This window comes from Macaca thibetana, chromosome 8, assembly GCF_024542745.1.
Source record: "Macaca thibetana thibetana isolate TM-01 chromosome 8, ASM2454274v1, whole genome shotgun sequence".
NCBI classification, from domain to species: domain Eukaryota; kingdom Metazoa; phylum Chordata; class Mammalia; order Primates; family Cercopithecidae; genus Macaca; species Macaca thibetana.
The window spans coordinates 48,885,078-48,909,358 of NC_065585.1; the positions used below are offsets into that span (position 1 = coordinate 48,885,078).

At 40.6% G+C, this 24,281-nt stretch overlaps 2 protein-coding genes across 51 annotated transcripts in view; both read left to right on the plus strand.

The window, feature by feature from the left end:
* LOC126960839 (cytochrome b-c1 complex subunit 7) overlaps positions 1 to 5,043 on the plus strand; it is a 1,171,628-nt gene extending 1,166,585 nt beyond the window's left edge. For 21 of the 50 annotated variants that reach the window (XM_050800570.1, XM_050800605.1, XM_050800588.1 and 18 more), the window contains exons 2-5: positions 91 to 116; positions 2,785 to 2,856; positions 4,021 to 4,187; positions 4,842 to 5,043. In XM_050800570.1, the coding sequence (XP_050656527.1) occupies positions 98 to 116; positions 2,785 to 2,856; positions 4,021 to 4,187; positions 4,842 to 4,919 (336 nt within the window). In that variant the 5' untranslated portion in view covers positions 91 to 97 and the 3' untranslated portion in view covers positions 4,920 to 5,043. Of the gene's footprint in view, positions 1 to 64; positions 117 to 2,784; positions 2,857 to 4,020; positions 4,188 to 4,841 lie in introns of all 50 variants that reach the window. The other 29 variants (XM_050800595.1, XM_050800579.1, XM_050800603.1 and 26 more) reach the window with 3 other exon arrangements.
* CFAP418 (cilia and flagella associated protein 418) overlaps positions 1 to 24,281 on the plus strand; it is a 1,191,950-nt gene that overhangs the window by 181,091 nt on the left and 986,578 nt on the right. The gene's annotated exons all lie outside the window — the stretch shown is intronic.

Sequence of the window (24,281 nt, forward strand, 5' to 3'; positions counted from 1 at the left end):
TTTCTCGGTTCGCGATGTGGCGTAACGCGCTTGCGGACTGGGCCCAGCGTGTCCTCTATGACTTACCCAGAAGGCAACGTTTCATTTTCTGGTCAAAATGGCTGGCAAGCAGGCGGGTAAGTGACTGGGGAGTCTTCTTGGCGGGCATCGTCGCGCTCCACCGTTTATTTTCGCTGCAGCTCGCTCCGTTTTCTCTCTTCTTTGTAAGTGACCAAGTTTGTCGCGGAAGGGAAAGTGGCGGCTTCAGTCCAGCCAAAAGGACGTGCTTCCCCACTCGTTTGTTGTTCCCAGGCCGGGCTTGCCTATATAGGGTTGGGGTGTTAACCCGCTGTTTGTGAAGGTGCCCGCGGTGGCTCTAACAGCCCTGGAGTTCCAGCTGCCTGTGCTCGGAAGTCCTTCCCCTCGGCCTTAGAAAAGTTAAAGGTCACAAGAAGATAACTAGTGGATGACTTTCAACCAGAATGAGCTCAGTGCTTTCTTCTATGACCCAGGTGCTCTATCGTGTGCATTGGCCCTATAAATTCTCCTGCCAGTGCCACGAGGGAGATATTAATTTCCCGTTTACGCTGATAAGACAACTGAGGCAAAGTGACCCAAGGAAGTAGAATTGGAAATTTCATTGCACCCCTCGCGCTTCTCAAACTGTGAATCAGAGACAGTCTAGCAAGGGATACGAGCGACGCTTCACATTAACCTTGGATTATCTAGAACGTCAGCTTGATCAGTAGGTTTGGAGAAATTTGAATTTATTGTAGGTTCAAACAAATTTATTGTGGAATAGAATGCAGATATTACTGGAATATTTAAAACAACTTGAACATTAAGTTGGGTTTCCTTGTTTTTTTGTTTTGTTTTGTTTTTTTGCTAATCTCTGCCCTCTGGCGGTACAAGTTGGAGTATCTTTTTTTTTTTTTTTTTTTTTTTTCTTTTGAGAAGGAGTCTTGCTTTGTCGCCCAGGCTGGAGTGCAGTGGCACAATCTCGTCTCACTGCAATGCAACCAAGTTGGAGTAGCTTTTAAAAAATATTGATCCTTTTCTCCCTGACCCCAGCAATTGTGAAGCTGTTAGGAAACATCAGGTTGCCAGAAACATCCGCTAACCTAATTGACATTGAGCTTTTTGGGGGTGGGGGAGACTTTTTAAATAATTATTTTATTAATTTAGCAGATATTGAAGGAGTCTTACTAAATTCAAGACACTGATTCTGTGCGTGTTTGGGATCTACATAGACCAGATCTCAACTCCCATTAGCTAACTGACCTTGGGTGGGATCACTTCTGTAAGTCTGCTTCCCTTGCTGTAGTAAGAGGCATGTAAATAAATCAGCTAATGTTGGTAAAGCAAATAGGAAAGTGTTTGGTGCACAATAAGTGTTTAGTGAATATTATTCTAGTCACTGATAGGTGGTTAAAAATAATCTGTCTTCCACAAGTATGTTTGTAGATTGTTGACTGATACTTGTTTTTCTAGCAGCAGTTTTATACATGACTTCATTTCCAAGGAGATGTGCTGAAGCCACGTAATCTGTAGTGCACTGAGTTTGCAGGCAAGGAGGGCTGAGTGAAAGGAGAGTTTGCTTTCCTTCCTTGGTAAGGGGCTAACGCTAGACAAAATTTTAAAAGAAAATGTAAACTTGTTCTACCTCCCCTTTTGTAAAACGTCTCTCCTAAAATGTCAGGTACGGTCCTGCTGTACTTGGACCCTGCTGGGTTACTTCATCAGACTCAGCCCTGTTCCCCAAAGAATTTTATTTTGTTTTTTTTTTTTTTTTTTTTTTTTTTGAGACGGAGTCTGGCTCTGTCCCCCAGGCTGGAGTGCAGTGGCCTGATCTCAGCTCACTGCAAGCCCCGCCTCCCGGGTTCACGCCATTCTCCTGCCTCAGCCTCTCGAGTAGCTGGGACTACAGGCGCCCGCCACCTCGCCCGGCTAATTTTTTTTGTATTTTAGTAGAGACAGGGTTTCACTGTGTTAGCCAGGATGGTCTCGATCTCCTGAACTCGTGATCCGCCCGTCTCGGCCTCCCAAAGTGCTGGGATTACAGGCTTGAGCCACCGCGCCCGGCAAGAATTTTAAAATTACCCATTTCTCATCCGTTTTCAATACCTATTCCCTTGGGGGGAACTTAGTTGCTTAGGAGGAGGTAAATGGACTTCTTTTACTAATCCATATTAATGTTTAAATGACTAATGGTATCAAAATCCTCCCCAAAATACATATATTTTTAAAGAATGTAGCCAAATGAAATAACTGTAATGTCGAGTAAAATTTTTACAGGATGAGGGTCATTTAGACCTGCCAGCCTATGCTGAAATCTCACTCTCTTTTCATACAACTCCAGCTCCTTTGAAATGAAAAGTTTACAATTATTTCCTGTGATCTATTTATGAAACTACAAATGATAGAAATTTCCAAGTCCTTTTCCTATCTCTCACCCCTTCATTTCTGAAGGTAACAGGGCAGGCATAAGGGCACACGATGTACCTATGGATCTTTTGTACATTCAATGTTTGAGTTTACCCTCTTCTTCCATGACTTGCCACCATTTTCCTGCAGCCACTTTTGCTCATAAATAAAATAAGCAATTTTTATCAACAGTTTATAAACTTTTTTCTTTTAAATCTAATTCTTTTTTGATTAAATTCTTGCTGTATATAGTATATACTTTTAAAAGGAAATTTCTTTCTATGTTTGCATTCATCAGCAAGATAACTGAGTACTGGTTGCTTGCCCATCAGTATGTTCATATAGTATAATTGTAGCAACTAACAGTGTGACAATGATCAGTTTCAGCATCAGGCAAGTGGCTGGATGGTATTCGAAAATGGTATTACAATGCTGCAGGATTCAATAAACTGGGTAAGCATCTGTGCTTTTTAATTTTTCTTTTTTTTCTGAGAGTATTGCTTTTACAAGTGTTACTGTGGTTCCAAAAATATTTCAGTTCTTGTATACATCAGAAGATTTTAAAATTAAATCACATTATGTTAAATCCAGTTCCTTTTTAAAATTTTTTTGAGAGGAGAGGGATGAAAGCCTCTAAAATGTTTGACTTGGTAATGATTTAAGTAGTAAGACATTTTCCTTCTACACCCCTTCTCCCAACTCTACCACTTAAAATTTTATTTATTTATTTGGGACAGAGTCTTGCTCTGTCACCAGGCTGGAGTGCAGTGGCGCAATCTCAGTTCACTGCAACCTCCGCCTCCCGGGCTCAAGTGATTCTCCTGCCTCAGCCTCCTGAGTAGGTGGGATTACAGGCGTGTGCCACCATGCCTGGCTAATTTTTTTTGTATGTAGTAGAGACAGGGTTTCACCATGTTAGGCTGGTGGCGAGCTCCTGACCTCAGGTGATCCACCTGCCTCTGCCTTCCAAAGTGCTGGGATTACAGGTATGCGCCAGTGCGCCCAGCATTCCACTTAAAATTTTAAGTTTTATAAACACTGAAAGTAGAGATTTTTCAAATATTAAAATTTTATCATATCCATGCGATCATATGTTTCCTAAGCTTTTTTAGAACTTTGTAATTTGCCATGAACTTCATCTTTTGCTATTGAAGCTTGAAGAAAGTGTAAGCAAAAGTCACTGGTTCCTTAGTATACTATTATTTTAAGATTCATTAATACCTTGATCTCAGATTTAAACTATGAGAAAGTAGAGATGTGGTTTATTAATGTGTGTTTAAAAACAAAGTAAACATTTAAAATATTTTGTAAATGGTTTAGATAAAATATGAATTTTGTGGCATTGGATTTTAAGAGGCTCATATATTGTTTCCATAGTCTAGTTCAAGAAATAACCCATTATATCAAGTAATAACTCATTACTTTTAATGGCAAAACCGCAATTACTTTTGCACCAACCTAATGTATGAAGTGCATTGAATTTCCATTGAACCTAGTGATTTGAATTCGATAGTTCACCAAAAGTTGTAAGTTATAAGTCATAAAGATATTTTACTAATTTTAAAAAAACGTGATTTTTGAGATGCATGTGCTATCTAACTTTGTCGTCTGTCATAGGGTTATTGCGAGATGATACAATGTACGAGGATGAAGACGTAAAAGAAGCCATAAGAAGGCTTCCTGAGAACCTTTATAATGGCAGGGTGTTTCGAATTAAGAGGGCACTGGACCTGAACCTGAAGCATCAGATCTTGCCTAAAGAGCAGTGGACCAAATATGAAGAGGTAGCACAGCTTTATCTACCTGACAATGTTGCTCATTAAGGATTGAGTTTTAGAAACGAGAAACATGTTCATTTGCGTGGTGTTAGAGTTTTCTGAGTCATGTCAAATAAATATTCTGTCAATAGTTTGGTGAGGTTAATAAAGCAAATGTTATTTCAGTTTTAGAAGAAAACCACATTGACTCTTATATGTGAAATGATTCTTCTGAAATCACTAAGCAAGTCTCTAATATAGAGAGCCAGGACTAAAATCCAGGTCTGTTGCCACCCAGGTCATTGTTGTTCTACCTCTGCACTCTGCTTCCTACTTAGATGAAAAGATCAGCCCATTGAGTGGCCCTCCAGATCCCAAGAAGAGCTTCTGTGAAGCAAACTCTCACCCCTTGAACTGCATTGAAACTAGGCAAAGGCCTGTAGACACTCATTTCTTTTTCTTCCCAAAAAGACTTCCCTCTCATAACCTATCAAAGCAACTTACCACACTATCACCACAGATTTGACTTTTTAAAAAGCAGATAGTTCTTAGGTTGAGAATATGTTTTCTAAAATTGGAAATTAAAAAGTAATTTTCTTTTTCTTGTTATTGAAGACCTCTTGAGTGTTTGGGATATATCAGTACGCAATGGTAACATATAATATTTCATTCATTCTTTAGGAAAATTTCTACCTTGAACCGTATCTGAAAGAGGTTATTCGGGAAAGAAAAGAAAGAGAAGAATGGGCAAAGAAGTAATCATGTAGTTGAAGTCTGTGAATGCAGCTGTTATGAAGATGGTTATACTTGAAACAAACAATTTTAAGAATTGTTTGGTCTGCAGATGTTTTACTTTAAATAAATGTCTATTGTAATGGCTGGAGTTTTTGAATTCCAAACCTTACACTGAATAACTACTGAATCCATTTACTGTTAAATTTTTTTACAAACTTTCAAGATATTTTTAGTCGTGTTTAACTGCTGCCTGGAGCTCAGAGGCCACTTTATCAGTTTTCCTCACTGGTTGGATAGCCTATCAGTTTATGGAAGGATATGACTTCCATAAGTTACATCCTTGTGGAAGCTACTGAATAAAAGAAGGGGGAGTACACCCCCTAGTTTGCCAGGATTGAGAAATAGCCTCTTCACTGCTATCCAAATATATTTGATTTTGCATCCTATCATTTAAAAATAAATTATGTATTCACCCCAACATAGGCATGCTTAAGTAATACATATACTCCTGTGCTAACATGTATACTAGAAAACAAAAAGTAGACATTAGAAAAATGGAAGTATAAATACAAATCATACTTGTCCCCATATCCCAGTGACTTTTCCACTTTTGAAATAATTGTTATGAAGTTTAAGGCTTGGATACTAATCAGTTAAAAGTTTTAAGATCATAGGGTAATTTTTTAAAATATAAATTAGAATCATTGGCTTGGCATGGTGAGTCATGCCTGTAATCCCAGCACTTTGGAAGACTGAGGTGGGCAGGTCACCTGAAGGAAGGAATTCGAGACCAGCCTGGCCAACACGCTGAAACCCTGTCTCTACTAAAAATAGAAAAAATTAGCTAGGCGTGGTGGTAGGCACCTATAATCGTAGCTGCTCGGGAGGCTGAGGCAGAATTGCTTGACCCCGGGAGGCGGAGATTGCAGTGAGCCTAGATCACACTACTGCACTTCAGCCTGAGCGACAGTGGCTCTGTCTCCAAAAAAAAAAGGAAATTAGAATTATTTAATGTTGTCATTTCCACTCCTGAATTCTGAAATGCTTTCTTTGGTGGAGGTGAGAGTGTGGAGCCACAGCTAGCAGAGAAGGAACAGTAGCACCTGCAGCCTCCCTGGTTTTCCAGGACAAGTCGTTGCTGTGTGTGGTAGGAATGCCTTACTTCAAGTAACAAAACTGTGTGAGAAACAAATTTGTGTTACATTTAAAATTTGTAAAGCAATGAGAAATGTATCATGAAGAGCATCTTCAAATTTTTGCTAAAATAGCCTCTTAAATTCCCTAGGAACCCGCTTCCCCCACTAGTTGTTTTTTTTTTTTTTTTTTTTTGGCTAGTCAGATTATTTTTCTAAACCTGTCCTTAAATCATGTCAATTTTCTTTTGTCTGGTTCAAGACAACAAGATTACTTGATAATGGTTTTGCTCAGGTCACATTGTGACAAAGTTTTAATGTCCTACTTTGCAGAAGGAGGCCAAGAAGATGGGCTATCTAGAACCCCTTTTAAAAGCATTTGTCTATTCAGAAAATTTTCCTGAATAGATGTCTCCAAAGGCTCTTTTAATTGTGATTTCAAGATCACTTTTGCAGGACTCTGGTCTATTCGTTCAGACATCTACCATGTACGATTACAAGGAGACTAGAACTGAGGCATCTCAAAGAGTACTGTCAAGGTGTGTAGGGAGCCAGGTGGGTGGAGGGAGGCTGGGCTCTGACCCTAGAAACCATGCTTATGAATAGCTGTTAATGTTTAAAGCAAGCCTAAGGGCACTGCTGAAGGACAGGGGAACAAATAGAACTGACCAAGATTGAGGTATAACAGGAACCCCCAGGCTATCCACCTGCTCAAGGTAAAAAGTGTGGTATTACATAGGGCAACCTCTGATTTTGTAAGAGTTCTTCCTAAAGCCAAAGTGTATGCCTATTCTCTGTTTCCAGATTACTTCATTCTTCTAAATGAGAACAAGTGTGCCAAAGTTCTTTGAACACGATATCAATGTTTTGTGTTCATTGTAAATTATGGTTATCGTCCTGCTTGTTATGAAGACTAAGAAAGTAGATCTAGTATTTGGCTCACATAGGTGAATGGGTGAGAATTTGTTAATCCATCAGTGAAGTCCTTTCATTTGAAAGAGAGAGCCTTTCTTTTATCAAAAGCTGTCCTGTGTGAAAAATCACCATGAGCGCGCCGGAAACACACAGGCTTGTCGTCCTGTAGACAGAATGATAGGGTGATTCCGAGCTAATTCTGGGTTAGACTGCACAGGTCTGAATCTTATTTGCTCACTGTGTGGTGCTTTAGGAATACAATTTAACCTCTCCGTACTTCAGTTTGTTTGGCCCTAAGATAGAGCTAATGATAGAAACCTACTTTACACAGTTGTGAAGACTGACTACACGTCAAGCACTAACAGTTTTTGGCACATAGTATGCATAATGTAAATTATGTGATGAGAAGCGAGAAAAAACAACTTGGGAAAACGCTGAATATCACCAAAGTCTAATAGCTAACCGGTAGCTAAGGTCCAAGGTCTCCTCTCTTCCTTCTATGCGGCACTCTTGTTTCTGGTCCGTCTACTCCCCTTGGGTGTCACCTCCTTGAGTGAAGTACCTGCTGGAGATAAGAAGAGTGGAACTGGATCTGCATGACAGCTTTGATTAGGATGGAGCTAAGACTTGGCTATCTCCCTGTTTTGTGTTTTGGATGGGTGACATTTTAAAACTGCCAACATTAAAATCCTGCTAATTTGCTTTGTACAGTTTAAAATGTTTGATATCTTTTATTGTTTAAAGTTTGAGATTGGTTTTGAATATCCGGTTTTCCTACATCTTGAAGAAGGATATGTTTGTTTACTCTGAAGTGGTCTAGTTCTGTTTTTCTGTTTTACTATACTTTGCAAAAAAACAGATGGCTGGCTTACGTTCACTGTTGTAGTGCACTACCTAGCATCACTTAGCCTTCCTGTTGTCAAGGTGTAGGAAGCAGTGTAAGGGATGTTGGACCTTAGGACCCCCAATTGCTAGCTCTGGTCCTGGTTCCAGATTGCATGGAAATATTTGGTAACATTCTTGCACTGAGCTATCATGGTCTGAATATTTATGTGAAGCTCTACGAGTGGTACCAAAATGTTAGTGATGGAATTTTCACTGATGGCACCTTTTCCTGTTTTTAAATTCTAGAATCTTAATAAATCCCAAGTGTACATTTTGGTAATGATTTCATTTAGCTATTTACTTTAAGGACTCCCTTTTAAAGCATTAACTCTGCACTAATTTTGACTTATGAAAAGATTCAGCAGTAAGAATAAAAACTGAGCCAAAGCCCAAAGTAATAATCCTTCACAAATAGGATGGTGTTTTAAAAATATGGGCATCCTGTGTGTAGCTTTGAAAATAACCAAAGTACTTGGAATTAAAAAGTTAGGTGAACATAAAAATTGTCATAACCAAATCCTTGACAGCTTGATGGATGAAGAGCAGATGAGTTTACACTGTATGGCAGGAGGCATGGATTTTAGGAGGGACAGCAACAGAGAGGGATGTTTAGAAAGTGAATAAGACACATAGCTCTTTGGAAAACAAGGAAAGTCCCTTTATTAGAACAAGGCATGAAATTCTGCCACTAGGTGGCGATGCCCCATAACTTTACAACTTAGGGTACATCACACCAGCACTATGGAAGATTTCTCCATTCTGCACCCCACCAACTCCCTCCCCTCCTTCATTTTTCAGGATGACAACACCTTAGAGGTTTATGGCCATCAGGAGAATTTACTACTAAGCTATATACTGATGTAATGAAATCTAATATATGTTGTGCAATGAATTATGAGATGTTATTTAGTTTCAGGATTTTATTACTTCAATCAGTTATGACCATATTTCCTTTAATATGATTGCACACTCTTTAAACATACCAGATGACTGTATAAGGAACACCTAATAAAGTCCATAGATGTTAAAATATTTTAAATGTTTTAATTTATATGCCATAATTTGTTTACATTCTGGTTACACTGGTGTTCATATTAAAAGCCATAACATGTTAGAATCTGAGATCTCAGGTTGGATAGTGCCTCTAAGTTATATTTTACTAAGAAATTTTATTGTATTAGCAATTGAGCAAGGAAGAAGAACTGAATCGTTATAAGGTGGTTAATTTTTAGCATAGATGTCAGAAAGCCTGTTCATATTCCAGAGGCTTATGATAAACTATTTAAATTGTCATTCTGGATTCTGATTATATCTCCTACAGGGAAAGAGTGTATTATTTATTGAACTTTTTATTTGAATACATGTGCCTATTTTTGCATACATGTAAAAATGTAATTTTAAAATAAATCCCTGAAAACTTCTGGTAACATTATCCAGTTGAATAATTGTTCTGTTAGTATTCTAAGTATTTTAAGAAAATTTTATACATATCTATGACAATTGTATTCACAAGCCAAACCAAAAAATGATAATTATTTGTTTTACAAAGGAGTCAGCTTACAATTTATCTCTTATGCGTGCATTTAAAATGTGGTCTGCCACTAAGCTGGAAAGACTGATCTGAGGCCAATGATTTAGGCAAGTCATTAGTCTAAAGATTGGCTTCCTTAGCTATAAAATGAAAGGCTTTGACTAAAAAGTCTTTAAGACTCATTTCAGTACCAAAACATTCTGGGTCTATGATTTAACTTACGCACTTTATTGTTGAGATGAACTAATACTGATGGAATACTAGCTTTGTACTAGGCACGGTTCGTATGTTGTCTCTTTTAATCCTCCCTGCAACCTTCTGGCATCGCTATAATTATGCCCATTGTATGGAAGAAGAAATTGGGTTTTGAAAGTACATTTTATGTTTGTTCATTATATAGTTTCATGGGTTTTTCTAAATTGATGTATGTGTTTATATTCCAGGCTAGGCAGAAGCTAGGTAGAATATAGCAGCCTCATCACTGTTAAATCTGGGGCTAGATAATTCTTGTTGTGGGGGCCTCCTCTGTATGTTATAGGATATTTAGCAGCATGCCTGGCTTCTACACGGTAGATATCAGTAACACCTCCCACCTCCAATTGTAACAACCAAAAATGTTTTGAGACATTGTCTGGAAATGTCCCCTGGGGGAGCAGAATTGCCCCCGGCTAAAAACCACCAGTGTAGGGAATACAGAGAAAAACTGAGATGGTAGAGACAGGTATGCAATCAGATACATGAAAATGTAAATATATATGTACATACTGTGTGAATTGTCCACAAAAATCATGTACTGGCTACTATGGAAACATGGAGACGGTAAATTAACTCAACCTGGATGGGAATCAGGGCCTCCGATAATGTGGCTGATTCCAGAAGAGTAAGCAAAGTTAGCCAAACCAAGAAGAGGGTGAAGGGCTTTCCAAGCAGAAGAAAATGAGCCGGAAATGCTCCAAGGCATGGAGGGGCAGGGTGTATGTCTAGGTAAGGACAGGCAGTTTTGCACTGATGGAGTAGCAAATGTCAGCTGGAGAGACACGGGAGATGAAACCTGAAAGATGAACGCCATATTGAGATGCCTGGACTTCATCCTGTGAGCAGCAGAGTGTTTGGATAGATTCTAGGAAGTGAAAATGTTGGGGCAAAGGGGATGAACATTTGAAGTTTTTCAATACTGGACTTCCAATTTGCTTTTCAAAAGTTTATAATAATTTATATTCATCTAAGCAATCACGAGGGTCCCTTTATTGCATTCCTGCCTGCACTGAGTGCTCTCATTAAAAACAATCTTTGTGAATTCGGTTGGAGAGTTTCTTGTTTAAACTTGCATTTCTTGGATTGAGTAGCTAGACTTTTTTCCATATGCTATGATCAAGTTGTTATTTCTCTTTCATCAGTCTTGTTCATGTCCTTCGCCTATGGGCCTATTTTTACTTTTCACAGCCTTTTCCTTATTTGTTCAGGTTTCCTCGTAGCTCCCTCTTTGCCCTTCCCAAACCTGGGTCAGTTCTTATCTATTTGTATGAGGACTTTATATGTTTAGATAAATTTTTACTTAAATTTGCTGAAATGATATTTTTATTTCATTGTTTGAATTTTATTTGAGGTTTTTTGGATGCCTTTTCAACTTTGTTCATGGTGGGTTTTGTCAAATGGAGGTTTCTGATTTTTATGTAGCACAAATTCTCAGTCCTCTCCTTTGTGGTTTTGCCTCTGAGGTCATGCTTTGAGAAGTCCTCTCTTTACTCCAAGGTTTCATAAATATCCAGCAAGGTTTTCATCCAGTACTTTCAGGTATAAGAAACAAAACCATAAATCTTCAATCCCTGTGGAGTTTAGGTATAGGGTGTGAGCAGAGTATATTTTTGAGAGATATTAGAAGGTCCAGTTGGCCAGACTGGATGTCAGTTAGATGTTTAGGAGGTGGATGTGAGGAAGGGTAAAAGAGAGAGGTCCAGAGGGGCTCCACCAACAGGGGTCTGTTAAGGGTGATGCAGCCTGGTAATCAGCCCCTTCTGTGGGCTTGTCATTCTGTGAGATGTTGGCTGTGCTGCGTATTCCAAATCTACTGTTGTCCCTTCTGGATTCAGCTCTGTACCCCAGGAGAGATAAACTGATGTAAAGACTGCACAAACAGACACTTTTGCCTTCTCGCTTCTGGCTTGGTCTTGGCCAGCCAGTGTGGGGGAGGGTGACCACCTGCAAGAGAGGGCAGATGAGAGAGACGGGAATATTTATTCCCCAGCCCACGTTCCTCTGAAGAAAGCTACAGCTCCTGTCAGGCAGCCCCTCTCAAGATTCCTACAGCTCTCCCTTCCATCCCTCCCCACTGTGCTGTCCCTATCAAAGTTGGTTCTCCTTGACCTTGCCTGCCCTTTGTTAATTGTCCCTTCACTGGACATTCTTTGGTTTGCCTGATTGGGTGCGCCACACTTTCCTGCCGGGACCCTGATTCACACAGAACTGGGCTGCCCTTGAGAATGGCTGGGTTGCCCCATGAGAGAACCAAGTGCTGCCACTTGGAACTGGTTTGTGGTCTGTTCCTGGAAAACCAAAGCTTGCTTCTTTGTGGTTAGCTAACTCATACCCCAGAGTCAGACTCCAGGAGACCACACTAGTTCCTGTTGAAGGGAGTGGCCTTCCGAAGCCTGGCTTCTACCACCCCCACCTGTCTGCCTCTACCCATGATAGATCTGCTTCCAATCAGATATTTACTCTTCTACACAATTTAATGCAGGTAAATGCCAGTGCTAAAAAGATGCCATATGATAGAAAACAGAAGGTATGTCCATTCTGAAAACATTGTGTTCTCTTTCCTCCTGTTTTAACTCCCTCTTCCCCAAACACATTCTGCAAAATTCTACCTCCAGCCTTTGTTCGTTCTATTCTCAGTCCCCTGCAATGCCACTTGGAATCCTCACCATGCTCTCTGTTTGTCTAAATTCTAGATTTACTCTAAGACAAAAATTAAATTCTGCCTACTGGGAGAAGCTCTGTCATTCCCAGGCACTTGATATTTCTGTTTTCTTTGACTTAGTAAAGCACTTACTGCTTCAACCAATCATTTCTTATTTAACAATAATGAATACTAGTTACCTAGTGTTCACTGTGGGCCATTTCAGGTTTCGTCTATTCCTTGAAAATTTTTCCAAGGTGAGCACAATTATCCTCTTTTCAGAGAGGCTCAGAGATGCTAGGTAATGGGTACAAGATCACACTTTGCAAGTGAGCAAATGGAAACTTAAATTCTGTCTTCCTTGAAATTGCTATATTGTCTTTTCTTTTTTATTTAAGGTGTACAGCACAGTGTTTTGATATACATATATGTAGTGAAATGATTACTACAGGCAAGCAAATTAAAATATCCATTACCACAATAGTTACTTTGTGTATATGTGTGTCTGGTGAGCACCTAAAATCTACACTTTTAGCAAATTTTCAGTTTACAACATAATTAATTAATTACAGTCACCATGCCGTACATGAGATCTCTAGACCTGTTCATCTTATATAATTGCAAATTTGTATCCTTTGACCTGCCTCTCCCCGTTTCCTGATCCTCCCCACTCTGGAAACCACCATTCTTCTCTGTTTCTATGTATTTGACATGTTTTAGATTGCACAAATAAGTAAGATCATGCAGTATTTCCCTTTCTGTGTCTGGCTTATTTCACTTAGCGTAATGTCTTCCAGGTCATCTATGTTGTCACAAATGGCAGTATCTTATTATTTTAAGGCTTAATAACATACCATTGTGTGTGTGTGTGTGTGTGACAGTTTTTTCATTCATTCATCTGTTGGCAGACGCTGGTTGTTTCCATATCTTTACTATTGTGAATGATACTGCATTGAACATGTGGGCACAGATAACTTCTGAGATGGTGGTTTCATTTTTTGGAAGCATATATCCAGAACTGGGGTTGCTGGATTGCATGGTAGTTCTACTTTCAATTTTCTGAGGAATGTCCATACTGTTTTCCATAATGGCTGCGTGCATCTACATTCCCCCCAGCAGTGTGCAAGGACTGTCTTTTCTCTACACCCTCACCAACACTTGTTATCTCCTGTCTTTTTCATAGTAGTTATCCTCATAGGTGTAAGAGAATATTTCATCGTGGTTTTAATTTGCATTTCCCTGATGATTAGTGATATTGAGCACCTTTTTACCTACCTCTTGGCCATTTTCATGTCTTCTTTAGGAAGATGTCTATTCAGGTCCTTTGCCCATGCTTTAATCAGGTTATTTTATTTTTTATTTTGTCTTTTCAACAATGCTGTCCCACTCTTACCCTTATTTTTACAAATTCAGTTCCATTTTGTACTCATCTTCTGTTTATACTTTTCTTTCTAAACTCTATTTCTTAAATGAAATCTTTATTTGTGAAAGTAGAGTGATCATGCTGTCTCTGAGGAGATGACATTTGAACGTTGGAGAGGAGCCATCACAGGAAGCCCTTGTTCTTTAGGTGGGCTGTGCAGAGAATCACCTGGGAAGCTTCAAAACAAACAAGCAAACAAACCCCAAATAACCTGATGCCTGGGTCCCACCCCCAGAGCTTCTGCATTAATTGGTTTGGGAAGCAGCCTGGGATGCAGATGGTCTAAATGTGTAATTGAGGCTGATAAACATTGATCTAGGAAAGAACATTCTTGGCAAAGAGGACAGTGAGTGCAAAGGGCCTGTGGTAGGAATGAGCTGGGGGTGGCTGAGAAGGAGTCGACAGAGAATGCCACTGTGCTGAATCCAAATGGAGAAGGGAGAGTGCCAACCCTCAGGTCAGAAAGGTAGGCACAGCCACCCCATGGAGGGCATTTTAGACCAGAAGAAGGAGTTTAAATTTTACTCAAATGCAACTGCAGGCCCTGGAGGGTTTTTAACAGTGAAATATGATTATAAGGCAAGTAGTACATATAAACTACCTCATTCTTTTTAAGAAATGCATACAACTCTGGATTATGGATGTACCACAATTTATTCAACTCCTTGCCTGTTGATTGGCATTTGGGTTGCTTCCAACTGAATGTTATTACAAACAGTGCTGCAGTGAATATCTTTGTGCACTTGTGCTTTTGAATTTTGGTAGGATAGAGTCCAAAGGCTTAAAAAATTTAGACAGGAAACATGGTTGGTAGGGAGGGGAGAAAATCATTTAAGGCTCCCTGTCATGCAAGGGAAAGAGATCTCCTCAGCTCAAGCATCTCAAATGCATGTTCTACATCAGCCTGGATAAAGCCAGGTTTAGCAGACCATCAAGATTTTGCAACCAGCCACTGGAGTGTCCTACAATAACATTGAAGTGTGAGAAACACAGACACACCCAGCATTACTGAAATGGACATTTAATTTCTCATTAGGTTTTAATACTATCATATGTTGATTACATTGACTCTGCTTTCAGTTCTGCCCAAGTGATTTAGCTAACATATTGTAAGTTTTCTCAGCTTTTTACAGTTCTATCATAAATCTGAACAGAATTTTCCTTTTAGAGAAGTATATGATTTTTTATAATTTCCATTGTCTAAAGAAAGAGCCTAGTATGAATGTTTAATCTCAAAAAATTTTTTTCTTAAGCCACTTCTACCTTTTTTGCACATTTATATGCAAACAAGATTTAATTCATTCCTGCAACTAATATTTATTCGTACATTGTGCTAGGTGTTGGCATGGAAAGGTGAATCACATTCAGTCCTTGTTCTTACTGAGTATAGTCTGGAGGGGGAGATAGCCCAGTAAGCAGACAATCACAACTCAGGGCGAGAGAGGCTCCTTCACAGGAACCAGGATGTGGCACGGAGCATAGAAGATGGGTACCCAACTAACACTGGGGTGCAGGCTAGAGGTGGGTGACATTCAGTTGGTAATAAGCAACTGAAATGGACTGTGGTTTAATTCAGCAGAAATTTGTATTGAGAGAATATCATGGAATCAGTGAGAAGATGTGTTAGTTTTCTATTGCTGCTGTAACAAATTAACAGACTTAGTAGCTTAAAGCAACACAAATTTATTATCTTATAGTTCTGGAGGTCAGAAGTCCAAAATGAGCCTTATGGAGGTAAAATCAAAGGGTTGCGAGGGCTGGCTTCTCTGGGGAAGAATCAGTTCCTTGACTGTCTGAGTTTCTAGAGGCTTCCAGCGTTCCCTGGCTCATTTCCACATCATTCCATTGGTGTAGACTCTCTACTTCCATTGGTACACGGCCGTCACCTATCTGTGACCCTCCTGTCTCCCTCTTATAAAAGCTCCTGAAATTACACTGGCCCACTTGGAGAATTAAGGATATTCTTCCCCCACCTCAAGGTCCTTAACTGCATCACATCTGCACAGTTCCTTTCTCCATGTAGGTTGACATACTCACTGGTTCCAGGGAGGAGGATACGAATATCTTTGGGGAGGCTGTTATTCAGACAGAAGGCAAGAGAGAAAAATGCAAGAGAGGTATGGATAGCCTCAAGTACATAGCCAAGATCCTACCCAGGACCTGAAGCACTGCACTGGCCACTGCAGCTGTAAGCCCCTGCTGCTGCCCTGAGTCATTTCTCAGCTATCCTTGTGCCTGCATGATTCCTGCAAGACAAAGCTCTTGAGTTGGAACACATAGTTGGTGAAGCCTGGTTCAGGCATACCAAGCCAGCTATCAGGAGAAGGCGTATAGTTCCTGATGCTCTAGTAACAGGTTGGAGAGGTTTACCTTCCACCAGGACTCACACTCTGAAGGGTTCCTTCTCTGAAGGGTTCCTTCCCTCCACCCAGCAGGCAGCATGTTCAGATGCGGGGTTCTGATGTGGACACATCTAACACCTAGACACCACAGGAAGGAATGGATAATTTGGGGAGCAGGAGATGCCTGGGCTGGGACTGAGAAAGGGTTTTAGAGTAACTCCAGTGAATTCTTTTGTCTTTGTTCAGGTAACTCATTTAAGGACACTTGGGCCCGTTATCAGGTTGTCATTTTCCAAAAAAACTTTGCTAATACAAGAGATCTGAAAAGAAATCAAAGCTACACAATGCATTTCAAGAACATACAAACAGGCTGGGAGCAGTGGCTCATACCTGTAACCCCAGCACTTTGGGAGGCTGAGACGGGCAGATCACCTGAGGTCAGGAGTTCAATACCAGCCTGGCCAACATAGCGAAACCCTATCTCTACTAAAAATAGAAAAATTAGCAGGGCGTGGTGGTGCATGCCTGTAATCCCAACTACACGGGAGGCTGAGGCAGGAGAATCGCTTGAACCCGGGAGGCGGAGGTTGCAGAGAGCTGAGATCTCACCACTGCGCTCCAGCCTGGGCGACAGAGCAGAATTACATTGGCCCACTCAAATAATTTAGGATAGGCCGAGTGCGGTGGCTCACGCCTATAATCCCAGCATTTTGGGCGGCCGAGGTGGGCGGATCACGAGGTCAGGAGATCGAGACCATCCTGGCTAACATGGTGAAACCCCGTCTCCACTAAAAAATAGAAAAAAATTAGCTAGGTGTGGTGGTGGGCACCTGGAGTCCCAGCTACTCGGGAGGCTGAGGCAGGAGAATGGCATGAACCTGGGAGGCAGAGCTTGCACTGAGCCAAGATCATGCCACTGCACTCCAACCTGGGTGATGGAGCGAGACTCTGTCTCAGTAAAAAAAAAAATGCAGAGATTTATGTACAAGGATGTTTATGACAGCATTATTTATAGTAGCAAACATAGTTAGAGTTACTGTTCAACCATGGGAGGATGACTGGTGGAATATTATTCATCCTGTAAAAGTTATATTCTCAAAGGGTACTTAAGGATATGGACAAATGTGCATGCATTCTTGTTAACTGAGTAAAAAAACAGTTTCAAAACAAAATATAGGATACGAATATTATAAAAAACTATGTATGGGTTTGGGGGAAAAAAGACTAAGGAGTAATTTTCCATACATTTTTAGAGGTTTGTGCCACAGATCTTTTGAAATCTATCCAGATTCAAACTCCATAGACTAAAAGGGTATCCCTGATTACTGAAATTATAAATGATGTTTACCTTTATATGTATGCTTTTTCATATTTTCCAAATTTTCAGTGAATTGTTTTTATAATCAGAATGTGTTATTTTTTAAAAAATTAATGATATTGGAAAAATTAATTTGTGATATAAGGAGAAAATCAAGAAGAAAAAATACATATATGGTACAATGTTTTTCTTAACCAGGAGTGTGTTTCTTAACCTGGAGTGGTTCTGATGTATGACACACACCCAGGCCCTACCCTAGAAATTCTGATTCAGCATGTGTATTAATCTGGTTTCACACTGCTGATAAAGACGTACTTGAGACTGAAAAATTTACAAAAGAAAGAGATTTATTGGACTTAAAGTTCCACATGGCTGGGGAGGCCTCACAACCATGGTGGAAAGTGAAAGGTATGTCTCACACGGTGGCAGACGAGAGAAGGGAGTTTGTGCAGGGAGACTCACATTTTTTTAAACCATCAGATCTCATAAGACTTACTCACTATCATGAGAACAGCACAGGAAAGACCCCATGATTCAATTACCTCCCACTGGGTCCCCCCAACAATACATGGGAATTCAACATGAGATTTGGGTGGGAACACAGCCAAACCATATCAGTATGCAAACAAACAAACACAAAAAACATGAGAGTCATCTGAATGCCCTGGCCAAGGATTACCAGGATAGTATAACTCCAAACATGTACATGTTTCCCTTATTTAAGATAAGACTCCAAACCTTCCTCAACTGGAATGCCCCATTTCTCTTCAGTTTTTCGTAACTAAGATATCTGATGATTCTTCAGTTTTTCTGCTTTTCATTTCTCCACCTCCATATTACTTCTTAATAGCATGCCTCTTGCTGGAAAGCACTATCATAACTTATATCTTGGAATTCTCTCATTCTTTAATATGCATTTTGGATTGAATCTGTGGCAGAACCCTCACAAATAAGTTTGCCAGCATTGCAGGCTTTGCTACCATTTAAATGATTTTAAATACTTAACTTTGAAAAGTGGCTTTTATAGTCCCAGTTTGGAAGATCTGGGAGCAATTTCTTGACAGCAAGAAGAATAAGTCCTAAATTGCCCTCCAGAGCAAGGGTCAAATCTTAATGCCTTTAATTAGGAATCTGAAAGACTCAGTAACTTGGTGATCAAAATTTGGTATGAAAGCAACACATCAGATGTCTTTCATCAGTGGGAGAGCTTCCTAGTGGAAACTGGTTGAGAAGGCGAAGAACATGCTGAACCATTTGCTGCAACTCGCTTCTGGGGTTCGAGGGCACCTTATGTCTCTTACTCCAATATTTGCAACACAAGGTGATCATGAATGGGTTGGCCAAGAAAAGAAACAGTCACGTTGGGGCTGGTCACTGGTTTTTCTTTTTTCTCCCTCAATTGCTTTTCTTTTCAATGGACATTGAAATTTTGATAGAAGATTTTGTTAGCTAGCTAACTTGAATATTGAGTCTTAAATACATTGCTTAGCTGACTGCCCCATATTTTAAGCCTTTAATTGTTGAGATTATTATCTAAAGATCACGAAAAAGTAAGAAAAACTGATTTGCCAATGAACAACTGTTTCAAATTATAACTTGGTTGACTTAAAAAGCAAAATATCAACATCAGACCTTAACACTTCAACTTGGAACTCGGCTTTGGGGCTTGATTGAATTTATAATCTCAATTTCACAGCTCAATTGTTCTAGGAGAAAGGGCTCTGTGGACTTTGGTTCAGAGATTTAAGATAGGGATTTGAGAGTAGAGGGGTTGGTGAAGGCAGTTGTTGAAATATCTGAAGACATTCTTTCATTTGACAAATAAGTTTGTGTTTGAAGTTTAGGCGTTGTGCCTGAGTTAAGCAAAAACAGAAATACAGTATTTTTACATTTCTTTCTGATAGTTTAGAAAATCTTTACATGAATCCTAACCTGAACTTATTTTTACTCTGGAATCTTCACTGTCTTTCAACTGTCAGCAGTAATTACAAATTGGAGCCATCTCTGCTGTGAGTTGACAGAGGTAGCTCAGTCTCATCATAATGCAGAGACACTTTGTGAAGTCTGGACACACTGGACATTTCAGGAGGAAGATACAGACAGACCCTGATATATGAAGAAATGGGAGTGTCTGAGTAATTGAATTAAACAATCCTGGCTGAGTAATTCTGTATTTCAGGCAATGGATCATTGGGGATACAGTGGTGAATAAAGCAGATAAACTGTCTACCCTTGTGACACAGTGACAATAAATTAGACTTTTGAGAACAAGGCGTGGGAGAGAAGAATTAATTAGACATTCTGTTTGTGTGAAGGTTGAGTGGAGGTGCTTAGCAGTGAGGATGAGCACTCTCTGGACTTGGTCCAGGACTGTGCAGTTTCTCTCTCTCTCTCTCTCTGTGTGTGTGTGTGTGTGTGTGTGTGTGTGTGTGTGTGTGTGTGTGTGTGCATAAATTTTTGGGTGCTGGTGAAGCCTCATAGAATGGTATCTGCTATGAACTGAATGTTTTTGTCCTGCCACCAACCCCTAAATGTATATGTTGAAACCCCTAATTCCCAATATAATGGTATTGGAAGTTTAGGTCTTTGGGAGGGAATTAGGTCATGCGCCCTCATGATGGATTTAGTGCCTTATAAGAAGAGACAAAAGAGAACTTGCATGCTCTGTATCTCCTGTTTGGCATGTGATGTTATGAAAAAGTGGCTGTCTACAAACCAGGAAGAACATGCTCACTAGACACCAGATCTGTTGGCACCTTGATTTGGAACTTAGCCTCCAGAACAATGATAAATAAACATTTGTTGTTTAAGCAGCCCAGCCTGTGGTATTCTGTTATAGCAGCCTGACCTAACTAATATGGCATCTAATAGATCTTTTTTTCTGTGTTATGATTATGAGGCTGGTAATTTTCTAGTCCTTGAACTGAATTCAAGCTACATACGTTTGGTGGGTCACTGGATGGATATACACATATTATGTCCAGCGTTTGCACCTCAATCTCATCCACATTTGAGGGCGCTATGCATTTTTCTTCTTTCTCATCAAGGTGAACACCCATCCATGCCAATGCCATGTTAAGGCACTTCTCAGGCCTCTCTGATTGGCTGGTTGGCAGGCATGCTGGCAGCTAGGAATCCTGTGCCTAGATCAGTGCGGCGGTGAGACCCGTATTCTTGGCAGGACTCAGTCCAAGAAGCCAATGCAGCTGCTGTTCTCTCCCTATGTGGTTCTCTCTGCTCTTCCAAGCAGCCTTCACTTGCTGCCCTCCAACCATGGGAATTGGGGGTGGGCATGTTCCCCAGGCTACTTAGCCATTAGTCTCATACCTTTCCTTAGAGGACAGGCTGGGTCTGGGTTTGGGGGATAGTTAAGGGGCTCTGAATTCAGACTGTCTGGGCAAATCCCAGCTCTGCTGTTTATAAGCTGTGTGACCTTAGACTGGTTGCTTAACCTCTCTGTGTTTCCACTCCCGTCATCTATAAAAATAGGGATTATGATAATATTACTTATTTCCTAAGATTATGATGATGATGATGATGATGATGATGATGATGATGATTGAAATGGAGTCTTGCTCTGTTACCAAGGCTGGAGTGCAGTGGCGCGATCTCGACTCACTGCAACCTCCACCTCCTGGGTTCAAGCAATTCTCCTCCCTTAGCCACCCGAATGGCTGGGACCACAGGCACCCACCATCATGACTGGTTAATTTTTGTATTTTTAGTAGAGACGGGGTTTCACCGTGTTCTCCAGGCTGGTCTCAAGCTCCCTACCTCAAGTGATCCTCCTGCCTTGGCCTCCCAAAGTGCTGGGATTACAGGTGTGAGCCACTGCACGTGGCCTATTTCCTAAGTTTATTGTGATTAGGTAGGTAAGTGAGCAGAGCAGTGCGTGGCACTTAGTAAGCACTTGATATGTGTTCCTTATTATGATTTCACAGGTTGTAACACACAACTAAACCCTGACCTTCAGATGTCCAGTACTGAAACAGGCTCCTTTTCACATTTAGACTTCTTCGTTTCCACATGAAGTGACAGTGGCTGGAATAGAAAAGGGGCTTATTTTACTGATTTGGAGAAGAGCGGCCGCAGGGAAATGTGACCTGGAGGGCAACGTGAGGAAAGTGGGTCGGGGTCCCAAGAAGTCAGTATCAACGGTTCCAGACCAACCAGCTGGTCTGACAAATGAGAAAAAGCCCTGCTCCTTCCCGTTTCCCCTCAGAGTCTTGACCTTTCAGGAGTGTGACTACCTATGAGTAGCCGAGAGTGAGAGGAGCAGGTGAAAGAGGCAAGGGTCTATTCTGTTGCTTATTAGTAACTAGGGAACAGACCTCGGGATATGCATGGATTGCACATGTTCATTCTCTCCTAACATCCACCCTGCCTTCTCCACCCCTACCTAACCACTGGCACTGAACAGAATCATCAACAAAGGTTTACTTGTGTGTTGGATTTTTAAGGGGGAAAGTCCTAGATTCGTACATTTGTAAAGAAAATATTATCTGGCCCATATCTTTGCCTCCCGTTGTCAACAGCAGATCAGTGACTTCCAAAGTTTCCCGACCACAGAAAGCTGAGCTTCCCAGCTCTAGCTTTCTGTGTAAGGTGAGACTGACCTCAGAGTTTTGTATTTATCATTGGATTTTGCCAAACAAACCAGCTTAACGAAAAACATGGAATTGAGAACGTCTTCACGGGGCCAAAACCTGAGCAGTAACAAGAACAGAAACTTAGAAACTTGGCGTTTGGGTCCCCATTTGTTTCTGAAATACTTTTCTTGTCCTCTCCCTCTCTTCCCCCTGGAGTGTTTAAACATTTGAATAAAGATTTCATTCAAAGGGAACTGATTGGCTCTCCCGCAAGTGGGGTGGAAGATGCGTCATTGAGCGTCAGCAGAAGGCAGGAAGGTGGTATTGCTGGCACTGTTTATGTCAGGGGATTGACTTTCTCTTTTGGCTGGTGTTTTGTTATTAGAGTTTGTTTAAAACTGGAATCCTTAGAGTCCCTTTCTGAATAGCACCATCAGCATCTTTCTCAGCAGCAAAGATGTTTCTTTCCATACCTCAGATCTGCCCTTAAAAAACCAGACCATGTCAGTTGGCTTGTTTTGATCTTCTGGACAATGGAGTTTTCAGGCCTTTTGAAGTCTTAGAAACTTTATCAAAAAAATGGGATCCTTGATTAAGAGATACGTTTCAAAGACATAAGGCAAACGTTAATAAAGTGCAAAGTACAGTTCTTTGTGGACAACATCCTGTGTTAAAGAGGATCTTAAAAAGACACCAATAAAATATTAGGGTGGTAAGATTAGAGGTTTAGGGATTGTAATAAAATTCAGTTCAACCCAACAAAACTTTATTGCAATTATATTGTTATGCTCTTCCCTAGCTAATGGTAACTGAACCATGTCAAGGACAGAAAGGTAAAAAAGAATTGCGGGGATGGTAGAGAGAGAGGAAACAGGTATGACTTTGGAGTTGTAAATTTTAGGAGGTGGTGGGATGGTAATGTCTTTAACTGAAAAACAAGAAATAGGTTTGGGGATAGAAAATTGTGGTTCTATATTGGATGTACTGATTTTAAGTGCCTGGATGACATCCCTCATCCAACCATAAACTCCATGAAGACACCAAGACTCTTACGTATTTTTGTATCTGGAGTACTTACTACCCAGCAAATGTCTGATAAATGGTTGAATTAATGAGTTAACGGCTCCATGTGGAAATGGCCACCACACAGACAGGAAAGTAAATCTGGTACTCCAGAGAAGATCTGGATCATTAATTTGGGAAAATCCACACAGAAATGATCATTGACTCTGGGAGTAGATACATTGAAGAGTGAGTGTTGAGTGAGAAAAAAATGGTACTCAAAACAGATTTGGGGGATTGCTTATGTTTCACTAGTGTCAGCCCCCAGGAAACCCCCATGTCTTCTATACTACCAGGGCCCCTGTTGGCCCATCATAATTGCCAGAATGGTTTGAGTAAAAGTCTGAGGATTAGAAATGAATGAGAAGCATATGATCCCTCCCACAAACTATGTCCATTGGGAGGTATGTTACAATAGAAAAAGCAAACCTCAGAGGAATTATGCCACACATATTTATTAGCAACAAAAGACATTCATTCAGTCTTTTCTTGTAAGTTTGGTGAAGTCCTAGATTGTCCTCAATACTTTACATGACATATTATCTTGAGGCAGATGTACTAGCAATGCAGCCAGCTTCTCTTCTAGGCTAACGGGATAAATCCTGCTTGAAGTAGAGACACACAGGACCAAATGGAACCCTAAGCCTATGGGGCAGTGTGGTCTAAAATCAAGACCCAATATTGGGTGCTGCCCTGCATCTTACAAAATCCATAGGGTCTCAAATGGCCTAACTACAAGTTCCCCTCCCTCTGTTCACTTGGATAAGATCCCCCAGCCAAACAAAGCTCCTTATCATGGAGACCACACACAGTTTCTGCTTATCTCTGAGTAGCTAGTTTTATTCCCTGCCAGCCTGTGGAATTATTCAGACAAGCCTATCGCATCCTCCTGCAGGAACTAGGGGGGCATCTCACCCTCTTGATACTACAAGCCTGCCCCCCACAGCCCCTGGTTGTTCACTGCATTCCCAAGTATAACCTCCATGCATCCCTGCGTGGCATGCAGCGTCTCCTTCCAGGCTGTGAGTATATGTGACTAATAAACTGCTGTCAATCTCATCTGTCCAGCTGTGTGTTCAGCTGTCCTCATGACTTCAGAGAAGAATCTCTTTCTCACCAACAGAGTGCATAGGAGGTGATTAAAACAGGACCTTTAGAAGGAATTAGGTTCTTAGCATCACCAAATCTGATAATCTGTTCATGTAAGGAGCCTGCGCAGCATTTCTAGCTAATTCCTATATCTTTAGCACAACTCATTTCCCCAGTGAGGACATTTGTATAACAGTTTTGTT